The sequence below is a fragment of the Theobroma cacao genome, chromosome 2, assembly GCF_053813885.1.
Source record: "Theobroma cacao isolate CCN51 chromosome 2, ASM5381388v1, whole genome shotgun sequence".
Taxonomy (NCBI): Eukaryota; Viridiplantae; Streptophyta; class Magnoliopsida; order Malvales; family Malvaceae; genus Theobroma; species Theobroma cacao.
This window is the reverse complement of record NC_142640.1, coordinates 35623130-35642361: the sequence shown is the minus strand read 5'-3', so window position 1 is coordinate 35642361 and position 19232 is coordinate 35623130. Positions and strand designations below refer to the sequence as shown.

Below are 19232 nucleotides of genomic sequence, written 5' to 3'. Positions count from 1 at the left end.
TGCAATTTCAAGAACATGTACTTGCACCAAATGATCATGAGAGTATTCATAATACATGTTTTTAAGAGTCAAGGATCATCTTTGAAAAGGAAATTCAGAGAAGAGAATATTGTAATGGACAAGAAATAAAGTAAAAAGATATTTTGGAACACAAAACCTGTCCATTTTTGCTTTAAACCACTCAAGAGTCGACTACTTATCCCTGGGGTCCACTTTTTATCATTCTAACAGCATTTGCATTTTGTTCTTCAATAGTCGACTAGCTATGCTAAGGAGTCAATTGTGCTAGATTCCTTCACATTGAAAAGCTAGAAAAAGGTACAAAACATGTAATGTTCCAAGGTATAATGATCTCAAAACATGGATTAGTGTGAGAACAATTTAGAATTTCGTTTCAACCATGTTAAAACATCATTTCAGACATGTATGATCAAAGATTCTTCAAGAAAAACATGTGAGCTCAAATTTTGGCTTTTATTGCTCATTGTTCACAAGTGCTAAAAAGTTGAAATGCTCATTTGAAGAATCATGACTTTAATATGCTCAAACATATTCAATTTACATCATGATGCGTGATTATGACTTATAACATGTATAACAAGTATTTAAACAATATTTAAGCATAATAAGCATCAAATTTAGCATTTTCTACAATTTTCCAGCATATGGACAAAAATACCCTTGAGGTTATTCACGCAATCATTTGTAACAAGAACAAGATATAATGGCATTTTCAACACAAGGTATGCTTGTTCAAGTTATATATCATTGAAATCATTATAATCTCAAGGATGCCAAACATTGCAAATAGATATGTTCTTTTGCTTGAAAAATTTCATCAATGTTAAATTATTACACTCAAAATCATGCTTAAGAAATCCATTTCAATCAATTTTACCAATCATAAGAGAAATACCAAACAACATCGAATTTGAGCAATTTATATAAATATATCAAATCAAGTTTCCTCAATCATGCTATGTCATTAAAAATAAAGAATTAATTTCAATCAAAGAGAATAAAAAGATTTCGCAAGAAAATCAATTGATAAAGATTTAATCTTTTTTTGTAAACCTTTTAACTTGAAACATTCAAGATTAGACTTGCTTTGTGAAAAATCATGAGTTCAATGTCACTCAATTTTGTTTCATTATGCTCTAAATGATTTATGAAATATGTAATGGACATAATGAATCATGTATATGCATGTCAAGGGTTATTTGCAAATATCTCACAATTATGTTCCAAAAATGCCCTTATGACCATTCAAGCTTACAAGCAAATATGCACATCCAATAAGAACAAGTCATAAGTATTTTTCATTATGAAACAAACTTGTTCAATTCATATATCATTCTAAACTTAAAGGATGGCAACATTTTTCTCATTTAAGCTCATTTTGCTTTAAAAGTGCCAATCAAAGTAGTTAAAACTTTCGAGCTCATTGCCAACCATCTTGAACTATTCAAGCAAGTTCTAGAATATAAATCAAGATTGTTCAAATGGTCAACCTATGTTAAGCACAAGGAAATCAAAGACAAATTTTTTTTAACTCAATTTTCCTTGTCTTAAGCTACTTGAATAGGTGTGAGTGTAAGTCATTAAGTATGCTCATATTCCTATCACATTATCTATGTCACGACCCGAAACCTCCCTCGGGCCCATGACAACCACCGCGACGTCCCGATTGACACTCATTATCCGGAATGCCAATCGAAACCCCGCAAGGCTAACGAATCAGTTTCTTGCCTTTCCTGTGAGCAATCGTTGTTAAATATCAAGTTTTAAGAAAATATAAACTATTTTAGATCGAAAACAATCAAAATAAAATTTTCGCCACATAAGAGTATTTTGGTCATTTTTACCAGAAAATTTTGAAACCTGATAAAAATACAACGTATGGTAGAAAATATCCACTATCGTTTTAAAATAAATTTTTTGTAATCTAAATCATCCATTTAGAGTGAAAAATTGGCTAACTAGACTAAATAAAAATATTTGATAATATATTTCATTTTCTTATAAAACCATTTTTATAGAACTATACATAAATAATTTTTGTAGCGTGAGAACAAAATAAATTCATACATATTATAATTTACAAAGTTATAATGTACAATAATAATTACAATGACAAGTGGCCCACAACTACACCAAGTGTTGGTGATAGTAACCTACTGTCTGTGGGATAGAGGGGTCAATTGGAATCCTCGACAAAATCGAATATCTACAAGCTACCACAGGCTTGAAATGTTTGGAAAGGAGGTGGGTGAGATTTTGCAATCCCAATGAGTAAACAGACATTATCATAAATATTTAAAGGCGAGTAAAATAGAGGCAAGTTTAAACAACAAATCACAAACCATTTCATAAGGTTTTCAATTTCTTTCTTAAACCATAAAACATTTGTAATTTACCAAAACAGTTGTCAAAGCTTATAACCTTTATTAAAAACATGGCTCAAGCCAAAATCTAGTCCTCGAGGATACCTTGGCTGAGGCATCTGACCGAGTCCGCCAAGGTTGTTAAGATATTTACATGTTAAACACATTCTAGTTTTGAAAACAAGTCGTTCCTTGGTGTTGGCCGAGTTACACATTCACGTGGGGGTTCGACGTGAAGTGAGCTCTAATACTACCCCGAGAGTTACCCTCCTCGCCTCTACAACCGGAGTAATTATATAACCGGGTTTATCATGCCCCTCTAATAGGCAGTCCATGGAACCCCGTCACTGTAGTGACTAACCCACCAATTTTAATAAAATTTCGACAGTATAACGTGGCTTTTAGTTATTTACCCAACCTGCATAGTAAAAACAGCTTACATAAATTCCCAATGCAATTTATCAAATATAGCCACATATACTCATATTTCATAAGCCATTCATAGGAAAATATATGTTTCAAAATAATTGGCAGCCTCCAATTACTCAATTTCATAATCAACACAATATATTTTTATTTGTCACATTTATTTCTAAAACATCAAAAATCTCGTTTTAATCTCGTTTTCATTTCATAAAACACATAAAGAGCATTTAAAAATAAACTCTAGATAATTTACAATAATAATAGGTTTACTCACCGTTTGTACAGATGAAATGCTTCCTAGGTTCCCCGATCACTGTTGGTCGGGTACGACTTCCTTGCCTTTACCGGAAGGCTCTCCTCCTCGACACATTGCAAAATTTACCCAATTCACCACATTGATACTAAATCACTATTTAATTGACTTAAATCCTATACTAATCCATGGTATGAAATGCAATAGCCTAAAACAGCTTAAACGCGGTATTAACCTATTTTTGGCATTTTACCCGATAAATTGCTAACGCGCTCCATTTTAGCTCTAAATCGTCCCATTCTCTCTCCAACATTTCTAACCATTAAATATCAGCCAATAACCTTCCAAAATCACCAAAATCAGTTCACTTTCCTTCTTGGAAAATTCGGCCAAAAATGGGACATTAACTCGGTAAATTTTCTACTTTGCTTTTCTATCACATTTAACCATTTTTCATCATTTTCTCTTCATTTCTCTTAGAATAAAAATCAGATCATCACCATTTTACCTCATTGCAGATTCGGCCAAGGGTGGGTATTGTGAAAATTTAATGCTTTCTTGCCCAATTTAATTTCTAAACACATTTAACTAACTAAAACTGTCAATTTAACTAAAAATCAAAACCTAAAAATTTCAATTTCTCCCCCCTTGAAATTCGTCCAGCCCTTGATGTCACTTTTAGATCTCTCTCCTCAAGCATGCTAAATGGAAACAAAGGCATAGGAAAGGTAGAAATCAAGCTAAAGTCAAAAAATCTTACCGTTAGACGCGTAAACGGGCAAAAAACGCGAATTCCCTTTTGAATTTTCTTGTTTCTCTTTGGTTTTTCTTTTTTTCTTCCTTTCCTCTCTATTTTCTCTCTTGTTCTCCCTTATGGCCAGCCATCACTTAAAATGGGGTTTAAATGTGCTGACTTTTCATTAAAATAATATTAAATCATTAAAAAGTGCCATGTGTCACTTTCTCATTGGCCTATTTTTTAAATTTCGTCTTTTAAACTTCAATTTGTCACCACTTAACATACCATAGTTGTTCATACCAAAAATAAATAAATCCTATGATTTTGACAAGTTTTGGGTGGTGAAAATTATGATTTTTACCTCGAGACGATAAAATTACCGTTTTGCCCCTATGTTTTGAAAATTGTCGAAATTGAAAATTTTCACTTCCTATCATTAAATTATACTCCAAATAGTTAATCTCGGTCAAAAATTTCACTCCATGATCAAATTATTATCTTAGGTGGCAAAATGACGATTTTGCCCCTGAACATCGAAATTTTCCATTTTACCCCAAATGCACCCTTGAACTCCGAACAATCATTTTTAGTCATTCTTGGACTGCATAATATTAAATTTTATCCTACGATTCCTATTTCAACTAGTTCGAGGTTAAATCAACTCAAGTGTACTGTTAGGTACAATATTGGGTTTCGTCTATTCTGAAATGCTTTCCTAGCGTAATAACATGTTACTCAGTGCATGTATGTCATGACATGTGCTTATAGGATTGGGTTTTACAATCTAACCTTACATGTTTCAAAATTATCCACAAAAATAATTTTTCCTTAAAGAAGTAGTATAGAAACAATGTCATAAATCATGAGGAAATTTTATAGAAACAATTTTCCATAATCAATCAATCTTAATAAAATAATTTTCTCAAAATAAGGATGATGACATATTCAAGATTAAATATAAGTACATACTCCATCTTTAGATTCATACTTCCTTGCAACTTATAGCATGTATCACATCAAATCAAGTTGCATAGCCAAGATTTATTAATAAAGCTCAAAGAATTTTGCACTTAATATTCAAGCAAGAATAGGCAACCAAAGTTTTCAATTAAGAAGAGCAAACAATTTTAGAAATCAAGCTAAATCAATGAAACATTCAATAAATAAGCAATCAAAAGTCTCATTTAAACAAACAAAAGAGTTTTAGCATAGAGATCACCCATTTTCCTTTATGTGTGACTCAAGAGCACTTATTCTTCAAGAATTGTTTCTCCTTGCTCTAGCACACCTACAAGAGACATTTTTCATTTGATATTTGGTATCCAAATTGCTTTGGATCCTTGAAAGTTAGTCTCGTTGCATTAAGTTCCTTTTGGAACCCACACTTGTCTAAATTTGTAAGGCACACATTTTTTAATTGGACAAGTATATGAACAATAACTATAACATGTGCAATAATTGCCTTTAGTCATTTTGGAAAATGAGGAATTCATGAAAGCTTTTTGTTTCTCATTCAATAAATCTTCAAATTTCATTTGCATATCAAAATTTCCATTTTGCAAAATATCAATTTTCTTTTGGTAAGCTTTGAAATCCTTTTCCAAATTTTCATTTTCTTTTTCCAAGTTAATTTTTGTTTTCATCAAAAATTCATTCTCAACATCGAGTATGGAAATAATTTTCTTATGCTTCATATTAATTTTCTCAATCTCAAATGCTAAATCTTCAAAAGCATCATGCAATTCATCAAAAGCATATGAATTAAGTTCATAAGATGAAGAACTTACCTTTATCTCTTTAAGAGCCATGAGGCATAATTCAATTTGATTTGAGGATTCATCTTCACTTGATTCCTTGTTTGCATTTGCTATGTTGCTTGTTGAGCATTAATTCTCACAAGAGTTATCCTCAAATTCCTTTTCCATCTTTGTTTCTCCATATAACTCTTCTAATTTTTGTCAAATTTCCTTAGCACTTTTGCACATGAATATGTTATCGTGTTCTCTATAATCAAGTGCACAAATGAGAGTGTGCATGGCCTTAGAGTTGATTTGTGCTCTCCTCATTTCAACATCTATCCACTTATTTCTTTCTTTAGAAGTTTTCTCACCATTTACTGAATTTGTGAGCATAGGAATGAAAGGACCATCGATAATGGCATCCCACATCTCATAGTCATAAGCTCTAATATAAATGGACATTCTAGTACTCCAATAAGAATAGTTTGATCCATTAAATAAAGGAGGCATATTTATGCATTGACTCTCAACATCAACAAAATTTTCTAGAGCTATTAGGATCTACCCTAAGGATGTTAGGCCTTAAAAATGAGAGTTAGGCTCTGATACTACTTGTGGGTCTCAATAATACGTGCTAGAGGGGGGTTGAATAGCACATATTATTGGGATCAACAATATTCCACCCCATTGTGATGGCGCCCAATATAATGTTCATTAGCATTTCCACACGTTGTGATGTAGAATTCCATCACATTGTGATGGTGCATCAGATTGCATGTTGATATATTAAATGATAATGAGCATGCTTGATATGTATGGACAGTGTATGAATGATGAGTACAAGGCTTTCTTGGGTCTAATGACTCATACCCACATATGCCTTTGCGCCAGTCATGTCTCTAAAATGGGATTTGACACTTTCATTCTCTTAATAACTTCATATATGACCTCGAGGGTAGAATGAAACAGCTACCTTTCTTCTTTGGAGGAATGTGAAGATGGAGGAGTAACAGTTTGAGATATATATAGGCTGTTCTTTATGATTTCAATACTTCACTCTACTCATTCTAGCTTACATCGCATTGAGAAGACATTTGGTTTCATAGGTTTCATAGGTAGTGGCTAGTTGAGTAAACTCAAGTGCATATCTCTCACTTAAGACACCTTTATTCTTGGCAATCTTAGTAATAATATTTGAGTAGGGAAAAAAACCCTCTTTGCTTGCAATACCTTTGACAAAATCAGCAACTAATCATGTATAAAATCATTAGAAATCACATTTGAAACTTGAAATCGGAGATTGGACACATGAAGTTGCATGCTTGAACATGAAGAAATATGAGACAAATACAGATGCAGATAACGAAAACTAAGCTAAGAAACATACTGCCAAAAAAAAGTTAGCATAATTGTCCATGATCTCAAGATAAGACAATTATAAGATTTTATCAACCTAAATAACCATATTAAAGCATGGGAAGGCATATTGAACCATAGATAAAGGGAAATAGATCAACTTTAACCTGAGTTTTAACCTGTTTTACCCAAGAGTGACCAGTATCAGATCTCTAGGAGTTTCCCAAAGCCGCTGGTCTTCACCAAATATAAAAAAAGAAAAAAAAAATCAAAGAACAAGGTTTCTTTCTCTAACTCACAAGAACTAGGTTGATAGGTGTTTTGAGTGGTTTGACAATCTTAGGAGGCAAGATAAATGAAGTGGTTTCTTTTTAGGGTTCTTGAGAAGCTTAGAAAAGTGTTAGTGACGTGGCTGAGGGATGGAAGATTCATATAAATTTGCAGATTCTGTGTCAAACAACAATTTTTCCCCCAGCAAGTATTCAATCTTGCCATCATCTTCCTCTTGAAATTGAGGAATTTTGAATCATGTTCGAAAATTTTGACCTCTGTTGTATTCTGAGTGACAACATCGTAACGTTTTTGGTAGTAAGATACGGGCAAACGACAGAAGGGGATTGCTCCCCTCCCATTGGCAGCGTCGTCAGAGAGATTGCTGTCAGATTAAGGCTGTTTCGGCCTCAAAAGGTTCAATCCTAATTAACCATTATTACTGATTTAATGGACACAAGTTGGTGATGAACGAATGCATTAGAAATTATGTAAGGAAAGTAATACCTTTAAAAGGTCTTCTTTCTCTCATCTCTTATATAATTCTGAAGGTTAGGTTTATGTCTTCCTTTTTTATGTATTTATTTTCCTTCTTCCAATAAAACTTTAACAGGGTAATTGGACTCTACGAGAATTTTCAGTTTCAAAAAAACATACTCTGATACTTTTTATATATTTTTCAAATTTTTTTTTGCGTAACTTTTTGCATTTCTTGACAAGAAATATGAAAAAAAATTGCAAAAGTTTAACAAATAAAAATGTGAAAGGAATGAAGATCTTTTCCTTTTAGATAATTATCAAAGATTCCACTATACAATGTATTTGGTTCAAATTTTCCATGTTACTTCAATTATGTCAAACTTTGATACCATGTTTTATTTACTTGATTTTTGGATAAAAAGTATCGTTGAGGGAATCTTTCATAGGATATTTTGTTTATAGAGTTTAAATAAATTTCGTCAAAAATTGTGGCTTGAAATTTTGGGATTTCCGCTTCACAACTTTTGCTTCAAAATGATGAAAAGAGAAGAGAGATCTATTGTCAAATTCCACTTTATAATTTATACTTGTCCAAAAGTTAATTAAACTTTATAAACAAAAATATCCCTTCATTGTTTATTCTTTTTCCAAATATCAACCAAATTAATAGTACAATGGCTATATCCAAAACATGAAGTATAGTAATAAAATTCAATATTGAGTCATGGTATAGTATAATGAAAATTTTAGATTTTTGTATTTATCCCTTTTCTTTTTCTAGATAATGTGCTTGTGAAAAAAGATGCTGATTGAGAAGAAAGAAAATCATCATTTTCAATCATTGTTTGATAGGTTGAAAGTGAGTAAGAAATTAAAAATCAAATTATTTAATCACTATGCTAGTTTGTGAGTGGGAAATAATAGAAAAACTAATTTTAAAAATGTGGATGATGTTTTGAATTTACAATAAATATCTTCCATCTGCACTTCATGATCCTTTCAACTTAGGATGATTGATTTTTCCTTTTTTTTTTTTAATGTGTGGAAGGAAAGTTTCAAGCCCAACTTTTTGTCTAAGAATATAAATATATACAACAAATTGAAATGCTCAAAAGCAAAATTATTATTATTATTATTTTACTATATACAAAAAGTGGCATTTTCTTTCCTACGAAGCAAAGTCTTTTTCGCTCTAGTAGTATATCAGTCTTTTGATGAAATTTTGTTAGTGAATAATTGTCTGCTATTTCAAACTAAATTAAAGTTACAAAATATTAAGAGTAATTCGATTTGATTAGAAATTTACATTTTGGTTTGATTTTAGTGGTGTCAATATAAACAGTAATAATAAAAAGCAGTACTATATATATATAAAGTATCTCAATATTTGCCAATTAATTTTATGTTGTGTTGTCAAAGCTTAAAACTAATTGGTCTCTATATCATCTCAATTAGGAGATTTTAGTACATTTACCACAGTTTCAAAAAATTGAGTCATATAATTTTATAGAATGTTGATTTAAAGACAACCGTTAACGGTGTCAAAATTTTTTCATTAGATCAGATAACGAGGCACAATCCTTATAGCACACTTGATACAAGTTCGAAGAACGGGCTTTGATAGTCCTCCATGTAACTCTTATTGAGTATATATAGATACAATTACAAGTAATTTCAACTAACATTATTGGACAAGAATACAACCAAACTATATTGAGACCCCTATAATTTATTGCTATCAGTTAATTTGTTGTCACAATTCCTAAGAACATGGAGAGACTGAAGTGGAAAATTTCTCCCTGGTTTGAAATATTTATTCAGGCATTTGCTCAATATTTTTATCTTCATCAGACACATGTACTTTTTTTTTTTGGCAAATTGGCAAATCCACCCAAAATCTATATTTTCCAGTTATCTTTTTGTTGCTTAGAGGTATTTATTAATTATAGTAGGAGGAGGATCAATTCTAAACTTCAACCATTTTATATTAAATGTCTCATTTGGAACATGTGATATTGAACTATACAATAAGATAGATTGTCTCCTATTTCATGAATTTCACCCCACCCGTTTCAAGATGAAATCTTAAGTTTCAATGTTGTACAAACAACAAGTTTTAAAGGATTAAATTCTTTACCTTTATAAAAATTTCAACCTTTGCTATATAAAATAATTTTCAAATTTATAAATACGACTTGGAGTTATTGTTTACCAATAGATTAGGTGGGGAACCTATGAAAAAGAAAAAAGATTACAAGGGGAAAAAAAATCTAAGCTTTTGAATAGACTTCTGACTTGGTTTTCATTTAAAATTTTTTATTTCCATTTAGACTTTAATTTATCAGATGGAATATTAATTCAGTATAACAACAATCTAAACAATGTTTAGAGGCTAAGTATGTCTCCACCTGAAAGTGACTGGATTATATAAGGATCGTCTCCTCAAAATTTCACTTTCCTTCATACCTGGCAAGATCCTACAATTAGATGCAGTCATACAGCCATGCTATATTTGCATTTGCTGCTCGTGGGTATTTTTTATTAAATCAATTTTAATGTTTTCTTTTCCTTCTTCTATTTCTTTTTTCTCCTAAGTTCACTGATAAACCATTTAAGTTGATACAATTGAGATTAGAAGATCTGATACTTTTCAACTTATTTTTTAAAAGCGAAAAGGTTTATTTTGACATTTTCTAAATAAACTAAAAAAGTTAAAAAGTGTATATAATGGATGTACCAATTAATCTAAAGGGGCAAGGGAAGTTAGATTGGCAGCTCCAATTTTCTATTTGCTTTGGATTAGGGGGTGAACATAAGGATTCGAAACCCTGCCCCGATTACCACTTGAACAGCTCAAATTTCTTTTTTATAATGAATATTTCCAGCGTTTCCACCTGATTTATTCCCTGCTACTCATCTTCAATCCCCATCGTATCTTTCTCTTCTTCTTCTTCTTCTTCCTTTTCATCAAGCTCAACACAACACAGAGGAAAGCCGCAACGGCCCACATGAAAGGGATGAATGATGATAAGACTGATGAGGCAGGAAAGAGAGAGGCCATGATTAAACCCAGAATGCCGAAACACAGAGAAAAGCAGACTTAAGCACAATCGCTCAATGAATAATATGCCAAACGCCATTACTTGACTTCTCTTTCTCTTTCTGTTCCTCTTTCTCTCTCTTTGTGCTATTGCGAAGCCAAAAACACAAAACAACGGCAGTACTAATAGCAAGTAAGAAGGCACACGCAGAAGGGGTTTCCGTATATGTCCCTTCACAGCTCATCAAAACCCATAACCAGCCTTTAACTTTTTTCTCTATGAAACCCATTTTCTCTTCCTTTCACTCCCTCCATTCTCCACTCTTTCACCCTCCTCTTCCCCTCCACCGCCGTCCACGGTGGCCCCGCATGGACTCCTCCACCCCCCACCAAGATAGCGGCGAAAACAAGGCCAAACTCATCGTCATCATGGGCGCCACCGGCACCGGAAAGTCCCGTCTCTCCATCGACTTGTCCAGCCATTTCCCCCACTCTCAAATCATTAACTCAGACAAAATGCAACTTTACAAAGGCTTGGACATAACCACCAACAAAATCCCCATCCACGAAAGGAAAGGGGTTCCACACTTTCTGCTGGGCGAGTTCGACTCAATCGACGCTGACGTGGCGCCCTCACAGTTCCGTTCCGCTGCGGGTTTAACCATCGCCAATATTGTTTCGCGTGGGAATTTGCCGTTTCTTGTTGGTGGGTCCAACTCTTTTATTCATGCTCTCCTTGTGGAAACCTTTGACCCTGAAGTGGACGTGCTCGCCGGGTTGGGCTCAGTGAGTCACGTGTTGAGGTATGATTGTTGTTTTCTTTGGGTTGACGTTGCGTGGTCGGTACTCCGTGACTATTTGTGCAAACGAGTTGATGAAATGCTTGATTCGGGGATGTTCGAAGAGTTGGCTCAGTTCTATGACCCGGACAGAGAGAGTGTCCGGGTCGGGTTAAGGAAAGCAATCGGAGTGCCCGAATTCGACGGATATTTTAGGAAGTACCCTCCGTGGGAAAGCGAAGAAAACGGCGTTGTTCCGGAGGAGGGGTGTGATCCGGTACGGAGGGAAGCGTACGAGGAAGCGGTGAGGGAGATTAAAGATAACACGTGTCGGTTGGCTAAGAGTCAGATAGGGAAGATCTTGCGGCTGATAGGGGCTGGGTGGGACCTAAGAAGATTAGACGCAACGGCGACGTTTGGAGCGGTGATGAGGAAAAAGAAGTCATCATCGTCGGATTTGGAATGGAGGGATATTTGGGAAAGGGAAGTCGTGGAGCCAAGCGTGAAGATTGTGAAGCGATTTTTGGAGTAGGTTTCCAGCTTTTTCCAGCTAATCTATTCTTTGTTCGTTGAGAAAACAAAATTCTCGGGCACTCTCTCTCTAGTCTCTTTGCACACGTAAAAAATCGGAATGGGGTTAGCCAGGGGGGGAGATTGGCTCGACCAACCCACTCAGAAAGGGCGACCAGTTTTGGGGGAGTAGGGCGCCTTTGGTTCAGTGAGTGCCAGTGCTGGAGGAGTGTTTGGTACTTTGGGTTGGGTGGCTGGGGTGAGGGGTATACAAAAAAGAAAACTATCAAAAGGAAATTTTGAAGGTTAACAAATTTTGTGAATTTTTCGTCGCCCTTTTTACTAATTTATTATTATTATTATTATTGTTTTGCGGCTTAAAATTGTGTAAAACCGAATGACATTTGGGTTTTGTGTCGTCGAGGAGTGTGTGGGATTGAAAGATCACAAAACACAATTCAAGAGGGAAAACTCTTTGAAAGCATTTGATGAGAATGGTACAAAAACCGCCTTTTCTTTTGGTTTTGGCCTTTTTTGCTTTGCAGACAACACGTCTTGCTAGACATGTCCTGATTCAAGGTGAGGGAAAAGGCCTTTGCCTTTCTCTGTTTTTCTTTTTGTTATTCGCTCTCCACTTTTGGATTCTACCAACTGTTTTTACTGGGGTTCCTAACTATATTCCCAAAAATTTCTAGCCCTTGGACAAAAGTGCCTTCTCTCTTCTGTTTTTGTCTCATAAAATCAGATGCAAATTGAATGACTTGTTTTATCACGAATCTTTGTCTGGATTGCACAATTCAGATCTTTTAGAGTATCTCCATTTACAATATTCATGGGCGGCGATAAATAAAGTAACAACACTATTCTTCATTGCCTTATTCTCTCAGCACATATTCAGATTCAGTGACTTTCACTTTGTGTTTGAATTCCTTGACGTGTCAGTCGTTAAAACGCCGAGCGAAAGGTATATCCTTCTAACTCCAAATCGGTTGATGTATTCCTTTGGAATAGAATTATTTTTGCATTGTTCTAACATCATAACAAGTGCTGATTTCTTCAAGCAATTCAGACTCTGGCCAAGTGTTTGCCAAAACTAATGAGCTGCTCTTAAACAATGATACCTAATAGATTTTGTCATATACTTGACAGAATTTTTTATTTCTTCCGCTAAAATGGAGAAAAAACAATCAAAAGATATTTGGGAGAGCTCAGAGCATTAAATTATTTCCATGTGAATCTAGTTTTCAGTTTCAATTATATATTTGTTCCCTTTTGTTTATTAGATAAAAACCCTGTTCACATCCTACCAAGTGCCAACACCATTCCTCTGTTCTCACCTGAAAGACCAAGCAAGCTTCAATTTATTGAATGGCTGAAAATTGTATTTTCACCAAATGGTTTCTTGTCCTGCCAAAAGCTCGTGCAGCTGAATCCAATTGCCTTAATAATCATATGATATCTCTGGCAGATATGTTCCATCACATGGCTTATTTATTGAATGGAGGATGAGTAGGCAATTTGACGAGCAGTTTTCTAAATATTAATAAGAAATCAACGGCCTAATGTCTTAAAGCCAGCTTATACCAACCTTCGTGCACCATTTGGTCGCAGTCGAAATGGAAGAGAAAAGAAAGAAAAGCATTAAAATTATGCAGCAGCTTGGATTAGGATAATTATTGCTATGTTCATAATTGTCTTATTTTTCTGCCCTCTGCTGCCTGACAACCAGATGGTGCATTAAGGTATTATTTTAAAAAAAATTTATATGATCATATGCCATTCTAAACAAAACTATATCCATATGCATGGTCCGCACGTAGAAGGCAAGACCTGAAAAAAATTCATTTGGTTGGTAGCTGTAATGTTTCGACAAATGCAGCCTTGAGGGAAGGATTTAATTGCCAGTCTTTTGGAATTAAATTCTGGGCATATAGTCCAACCACTGGAATCTGGATTGCTTTCATTAATAAAACAGAATCTGCTTAATTTTAACGTTCAATCCCATTTGTTTACCTTAAACCCTCTGAACTGGTCTTATGGAGGTTATGTTACAAAATTACATCTCACATTTGATTATTTGATAATAATTGCTCAAGGTCTGAAGAGGCTACTAGTAAATTTTGGCATTGTTGTGGAAATTTTGGCATTAGGACCAGTTCTTTTTGGTTGAAGGTTCTGAGACTTCTGAAACAATCTCAGAAACTTCTCTGAAGCCACAGTTTCAGATGAGCCATTTGCAGTCTTTATCTGAAAACTCCAACATGCGTTTGAAACTCCCAATTTTACCATATATTCAGCAAAGCCAACAGCAACATTCAAAGCAATATGCTGCTTCTTTTAGTTTACTGGTTTCCATTTTCATAAATTAAATTCACTTTGTTCAAAAAGGGTAGTCAATGGCAGAAAGTGGAAATCGACAGCACAGGGAATGCTCTTGCACTTGCATATTCAGTTAGGAGCTTAGTGTAGATTGGGGCATCCACCTAATCTGGTGAAGGTTAATAGCTAAATCACTTTTAAGTCGGATAAAGATGTAAAGAGGGACTAAAACTCGGTGCAGAAAACAGTTGATGTCAACCACCGCATTAACTTGTGGAAAAGTGCTCACTGTAATTAGGTAAAAGAAGTTCTCATTATCTTTTGGCCTAAAAAAGAAGAAAGATTGACTTTAGATTAATATTGTGACATTCATTCTCCATCTCTAATTATGATTTCATATTTTATAACTCTGTTTCTTTCAATTCAGTTCAGAAGTCTAGCCAGCATTCTTAATCATCTGACCAACAAGTTTCATGTTGTGGGGCTCCAATTCAATGGATTTCTCTTTTCCTTCAATGAGTTCGGGAAAAATAGTCTATATTGGTTGCAAACTGGCCGACAAAGGCACGGGATATTAGTATTAACCAGTGAAAGCCATGTTTAATGGTTTTGTTATGCCGGTAATGCCATATATGTCACAAGAATATTTATAGTATAAGAACTATAAATAACTTGTTAAATGAATCCTAGATCTTATTATGATCATGAGCCTCTTCGTCGGTAGATTTGATGTTCTATCTTTGTTATGGCATGGCAAGTGATTGAAATCCATGTCGACTGACTTTTATTATGCCATCATCCAGCCACCATTCCGTCATTGATCTTCTCATTTCGTACCGCAAATCTGCAATGCCATAATTCACGTGGGAATATGGATGATAGGAAAATCTCATAAACTTGTTATAGCATGGACCTGTTCGCATTCAACTAAAATGAGAAGCAAATACTATAGCTTCGTTATTATAATTAATTATAGCTTAAAAAATTGCAAATTTGATATTTAGTATTACAGTCAAATTGGTTCTCAACTTGCATCATGCACTCGCACTGAAATTGCTTGGTCCATGTGCAATGTGAACAAGAAAGCATCAAAATCTAAGAAAAATATAACCCTTGCGAGCATGGGAGAGAAGGGAATGTCCCTAAGAAGTTGTTGTGACTAAACAAAAAGATGGCCACCATCATTACCCTTGCCCTTGAGACAGAGATTAAACCAACGAATAATCAAGTTAAAAAATTAAAGTTGCTTGATCCACAAGTATGCATTATATAGTCAATGATATTATACTAAGAATTAGATAATTCCAATATTATTGACAAAATATTTGCAGAGATGATTTGTAGGTATTTAAGAAATAACTAGTTGTTTGACATGCATAATGTCAAACAATATTAAAAGAAAATAAATAGAGAGAAAAGACATTCGTATACAAATATTTTGTTTAATATTATTATTAGACAATTTTAATTTCCTGCCCAAAAATAAGGAATAAGAATCTGAATGTTAACTTGCTTGAATGGAATTAAGAAGAGGTTGTTCAAACTAAAAGCAAGAAGCAGTTGAGCGACGAAGGGGGGCGTTGTTATTACTATGGAAATCAGTTGTATGTGTAGTTTTTCCCGACATATAACATTTCTTCTATTTTCAAGATTTCCCTCCTAAGTTTAACCCGCAATCAACATGTACCCTATGTCTTTTAGAGAACGAATTGCCACCCAAACAAGAATTTTCACTTGTAAAAATTTACCTCATATTCCAGAACTTGGCTTATATCAATTGAAAAACCTCAAGTTGCTGAAATTACAATACTAACTAGTGCTTTTTTGGGAACAATGTAAGTATTATTAAATTGGGAAAAAAAAGTATTACTTATGTTCTTTTAATCTTTTCAGGAGCCTAGTACTCCAATGCCCCTTTTAGGCATGGTGAGTCTTCTGGTATAACGGTGTGGCTTGAAATTAATAAATTACAAATTGGGTCCCACTGGCAGCCAAGTACATGATCGATGCCTGAATATGGACATGCCGGTACTAGTGAAGCTGTCCTAAGAATGTCGCTCGAGCAACTTCAAAAAACAAGACATAACAAGAAATAAACAAATACAAATTAAAGACAGAAAGGGGATGAATGGGAGATCCGAGGAAGAGTGAAAAGAAGGAAGACAAATTCATCGAGAAGAGAGAGTGACTGAGTTTTCTGAAGCACCAAAAACATTTTTATATATACACATAAACTATTCAGTACCTAACATTGATTTGAATATGCACTTGTTGCGGAGAACCATGATGGTTTTTGCAGCAGAAACGAAGAAGAGGGGCCTCTGCCGAGCCTGCGAGAAGGCGCCTGGGGGCAATGAGTCAGTGCGCGTGCGGTTGCTTTGCGCATGATCCTATAACTCGGCCCTTTCCCAAGCTGCTCATTCATACTTTTTAAAAGCTGAGGGAGACACTCTCGGTCAGTCCAATTCTCATAAGTAGACACAAGGGGTTACTGCCCAACTTTCATAGACTGCTGTGAACATTTTTACAAGCACAATGAGAACAATTGTGGGGTTTGCATGCCTCCTCAAATTGATTTAATTACTTGTTCTCTATTATAACCAAGAGCACGTTGTTGTTGACTATTTTCGACCAAATTACTTGGTACATATACACTATTATTAACATAATCCTAATTAATGGTAATTCTATTTTAATTGATTATCAAGTAAATAGATTACTCACGACTGGAATGTAGATATATAATAATTTAGGTGTATTTTTTTTTTACTTTTTTTCAGTAGTGTTTATTTGAAAATCAGAATGTAAAATTTATAATAATAATAATAATAATATTTAGTAGAAATGGATGGATTATCATATTAGTGGACAACCACCAGAAGCATCAATTGCTATTGAAGCAACTGAATAAAGTGCAAAACCAACTAAATCCGATGCAACAGAGCCATAATTTACAGGCCCTAGCATTCTAGAATCTAATGCAACCAAGTTAAGACAGCCAGCACAAGCACACAAGATAGCATTTTATAGCAACTAAGCATACACTTGCGACATCAAGAATCAACTCAACAGCTACAGTCTTAACACTTTTGAATATTGAAGGGAATGCTCAAACCGAGAAGAGGAGGAAAAGACCAAGCTGACAGATTAAAAGCTCAACAATGGAAAAACCTTATCCAAAACTTCAATTCTGATGTCATCTCACATGTACTCTTTTGAATACAAATTTGTAGACTTAGCTTATATATCATATACCTCTTGTATTATAACTACATTACAATGCAATGGAAATCTCAAGGCCATTTACGTTCATTTTTAACTCTTTATCTTGGAATCTTTATGGTTTCAGAACAACAACCTCCAACTAGCCAAATCTTTCTTTACAAGTTCAACATGTCTTCTATAACTTCTGAAAATGAAACTAGCCTTCCAACAATCCTATCAAACCCTGTATTTTGTTTTCTAATCAACAGACTCCCTTGATCAATGTAAATGGTGTTGCCCATTTACTTGTAAAACTCACACCTCTCAGTTTCTCTCCTAGAAGACTTAATCCAAATCCCTCCTTTGTTGGTTACAAACTTCTTGGATATGTTGATGGATCCAAACCATGCCTTGATGGGTTTGGCTAAGGACGACATGCTCAAAATACGTAGTGGAAAGAAAATTAAAACTTTATAACTAAATAACCAAAACATGCCTCCACCCATGGATCACCTTGGTGATATTAAACACATAAAAGCACAAAATAAATTATTATTCAGAAAGTTACCTTGCCAAGTAATTTCGTAATCACAGTGACACTTCGCAAAGCAATCTCGCGAATACCACAAGGAGCAAAAACCTTAGCCAATCAAGTGCTTGACCTCCAACAGTTGTATACACAATTGCACTTGAGCCTTCATCAACAGAAGGAGTTTTTAATTATACTTTGTGCTAGCAAAGACGACAACAATTGTCTTTTTCTTCTTTTTCACAATCTTAGCCGAACCTCTCTCGAAAATTGCTTTATAAGCAATTTTCTTTTTCACACAAAGGGAATGGTGGCAAAGAGAGAAAACACTTTTCTTTTTCCAACAAAAACTAGGTTTTCTTAAATTGTGAAAAACTCTCATATGAAAAATAGTTAAAAGGTTACTTATATAGTTAAGTTAAAATAACTTCAATTTTGCAATTAAGCCCTCAACATTATAACACATTATAATATTGGGCCCATTACTTAATTAAACTCTTTTAATTAAGTCCTTGGAAATTAAAATCAAAATTAATTTTTTTTATATTTTGCAATCAAGGCCTTATAATTATAACTATTTATAATTATACATAAAACTTAATTAAACTCTGTTAATTAAGTTTCTAGAAGTTAATTACCTAGCATGTGATTTAAGTTTAACTTAAATCATCACTCTCCCAATTTAATTCAAATGCAATCATTGTGTGTGACCCATTAGGTTCCTAACATGTTGGCAATAGAATTGATTAATGACTTAATTGATTAATATAAATTTCAATCAACTAATTTATAATCAACTCCATAGACCAAGATTGGCATCTAGCAATGCATGATGGTCATCTAATTGTTAGGAGAGTTAAAGGGTTCTTTGACAACCTTTGAGTGTCTAGTCTATCAATGTAATTCATTCCCTCATCATATATCCCGGAGATGACAAGAGCTTGGTATAGTGTCTACTCTTATTGACCTTCATATTCGCGTCACAACCTAATTTTCGAGCCGTGACCGGTGCTTGGACCCAATGGGCATAGCCCACTAAGCCCAAGCAAGCCTATTTATATAACCTGGTCATCATTCTATCAAATGTTCCTAAAGTCACATTTCATAATTCCAACCTACAAGTACTTTAATAATGTGCTCCAACAATCAAATACTTGCATTTATATTAACCCAAATTAATGTTAACCATTGCCAACTCATAGTG

General features: G+C 34.2%; 1 protein-coding gene across 1 annotated transcript; it reads left to right on the top strand.

Moving 5' to 3' along the window:
• The first annotated feature begins 10340 nt into the window (after window positions 1–10340).
• On the top strand, window positions 10341–12299 carry LOC18609229 (adenylate isopentenyltransferase). Its single transcript, XM_018115323.2, has one exon. It carries the CDS (start codon window positions 10967–10969, stop codon window positions 11996–11998), a length of 1032 nt encoding a protein of 343 aa, XP_017970812.2. The 5' UTR covers window positions 10341–10966; the 3' UTR covers window positions 11999–12299.
• Window positions 12300–19232: the final 6933 nt, after the last annotated feature.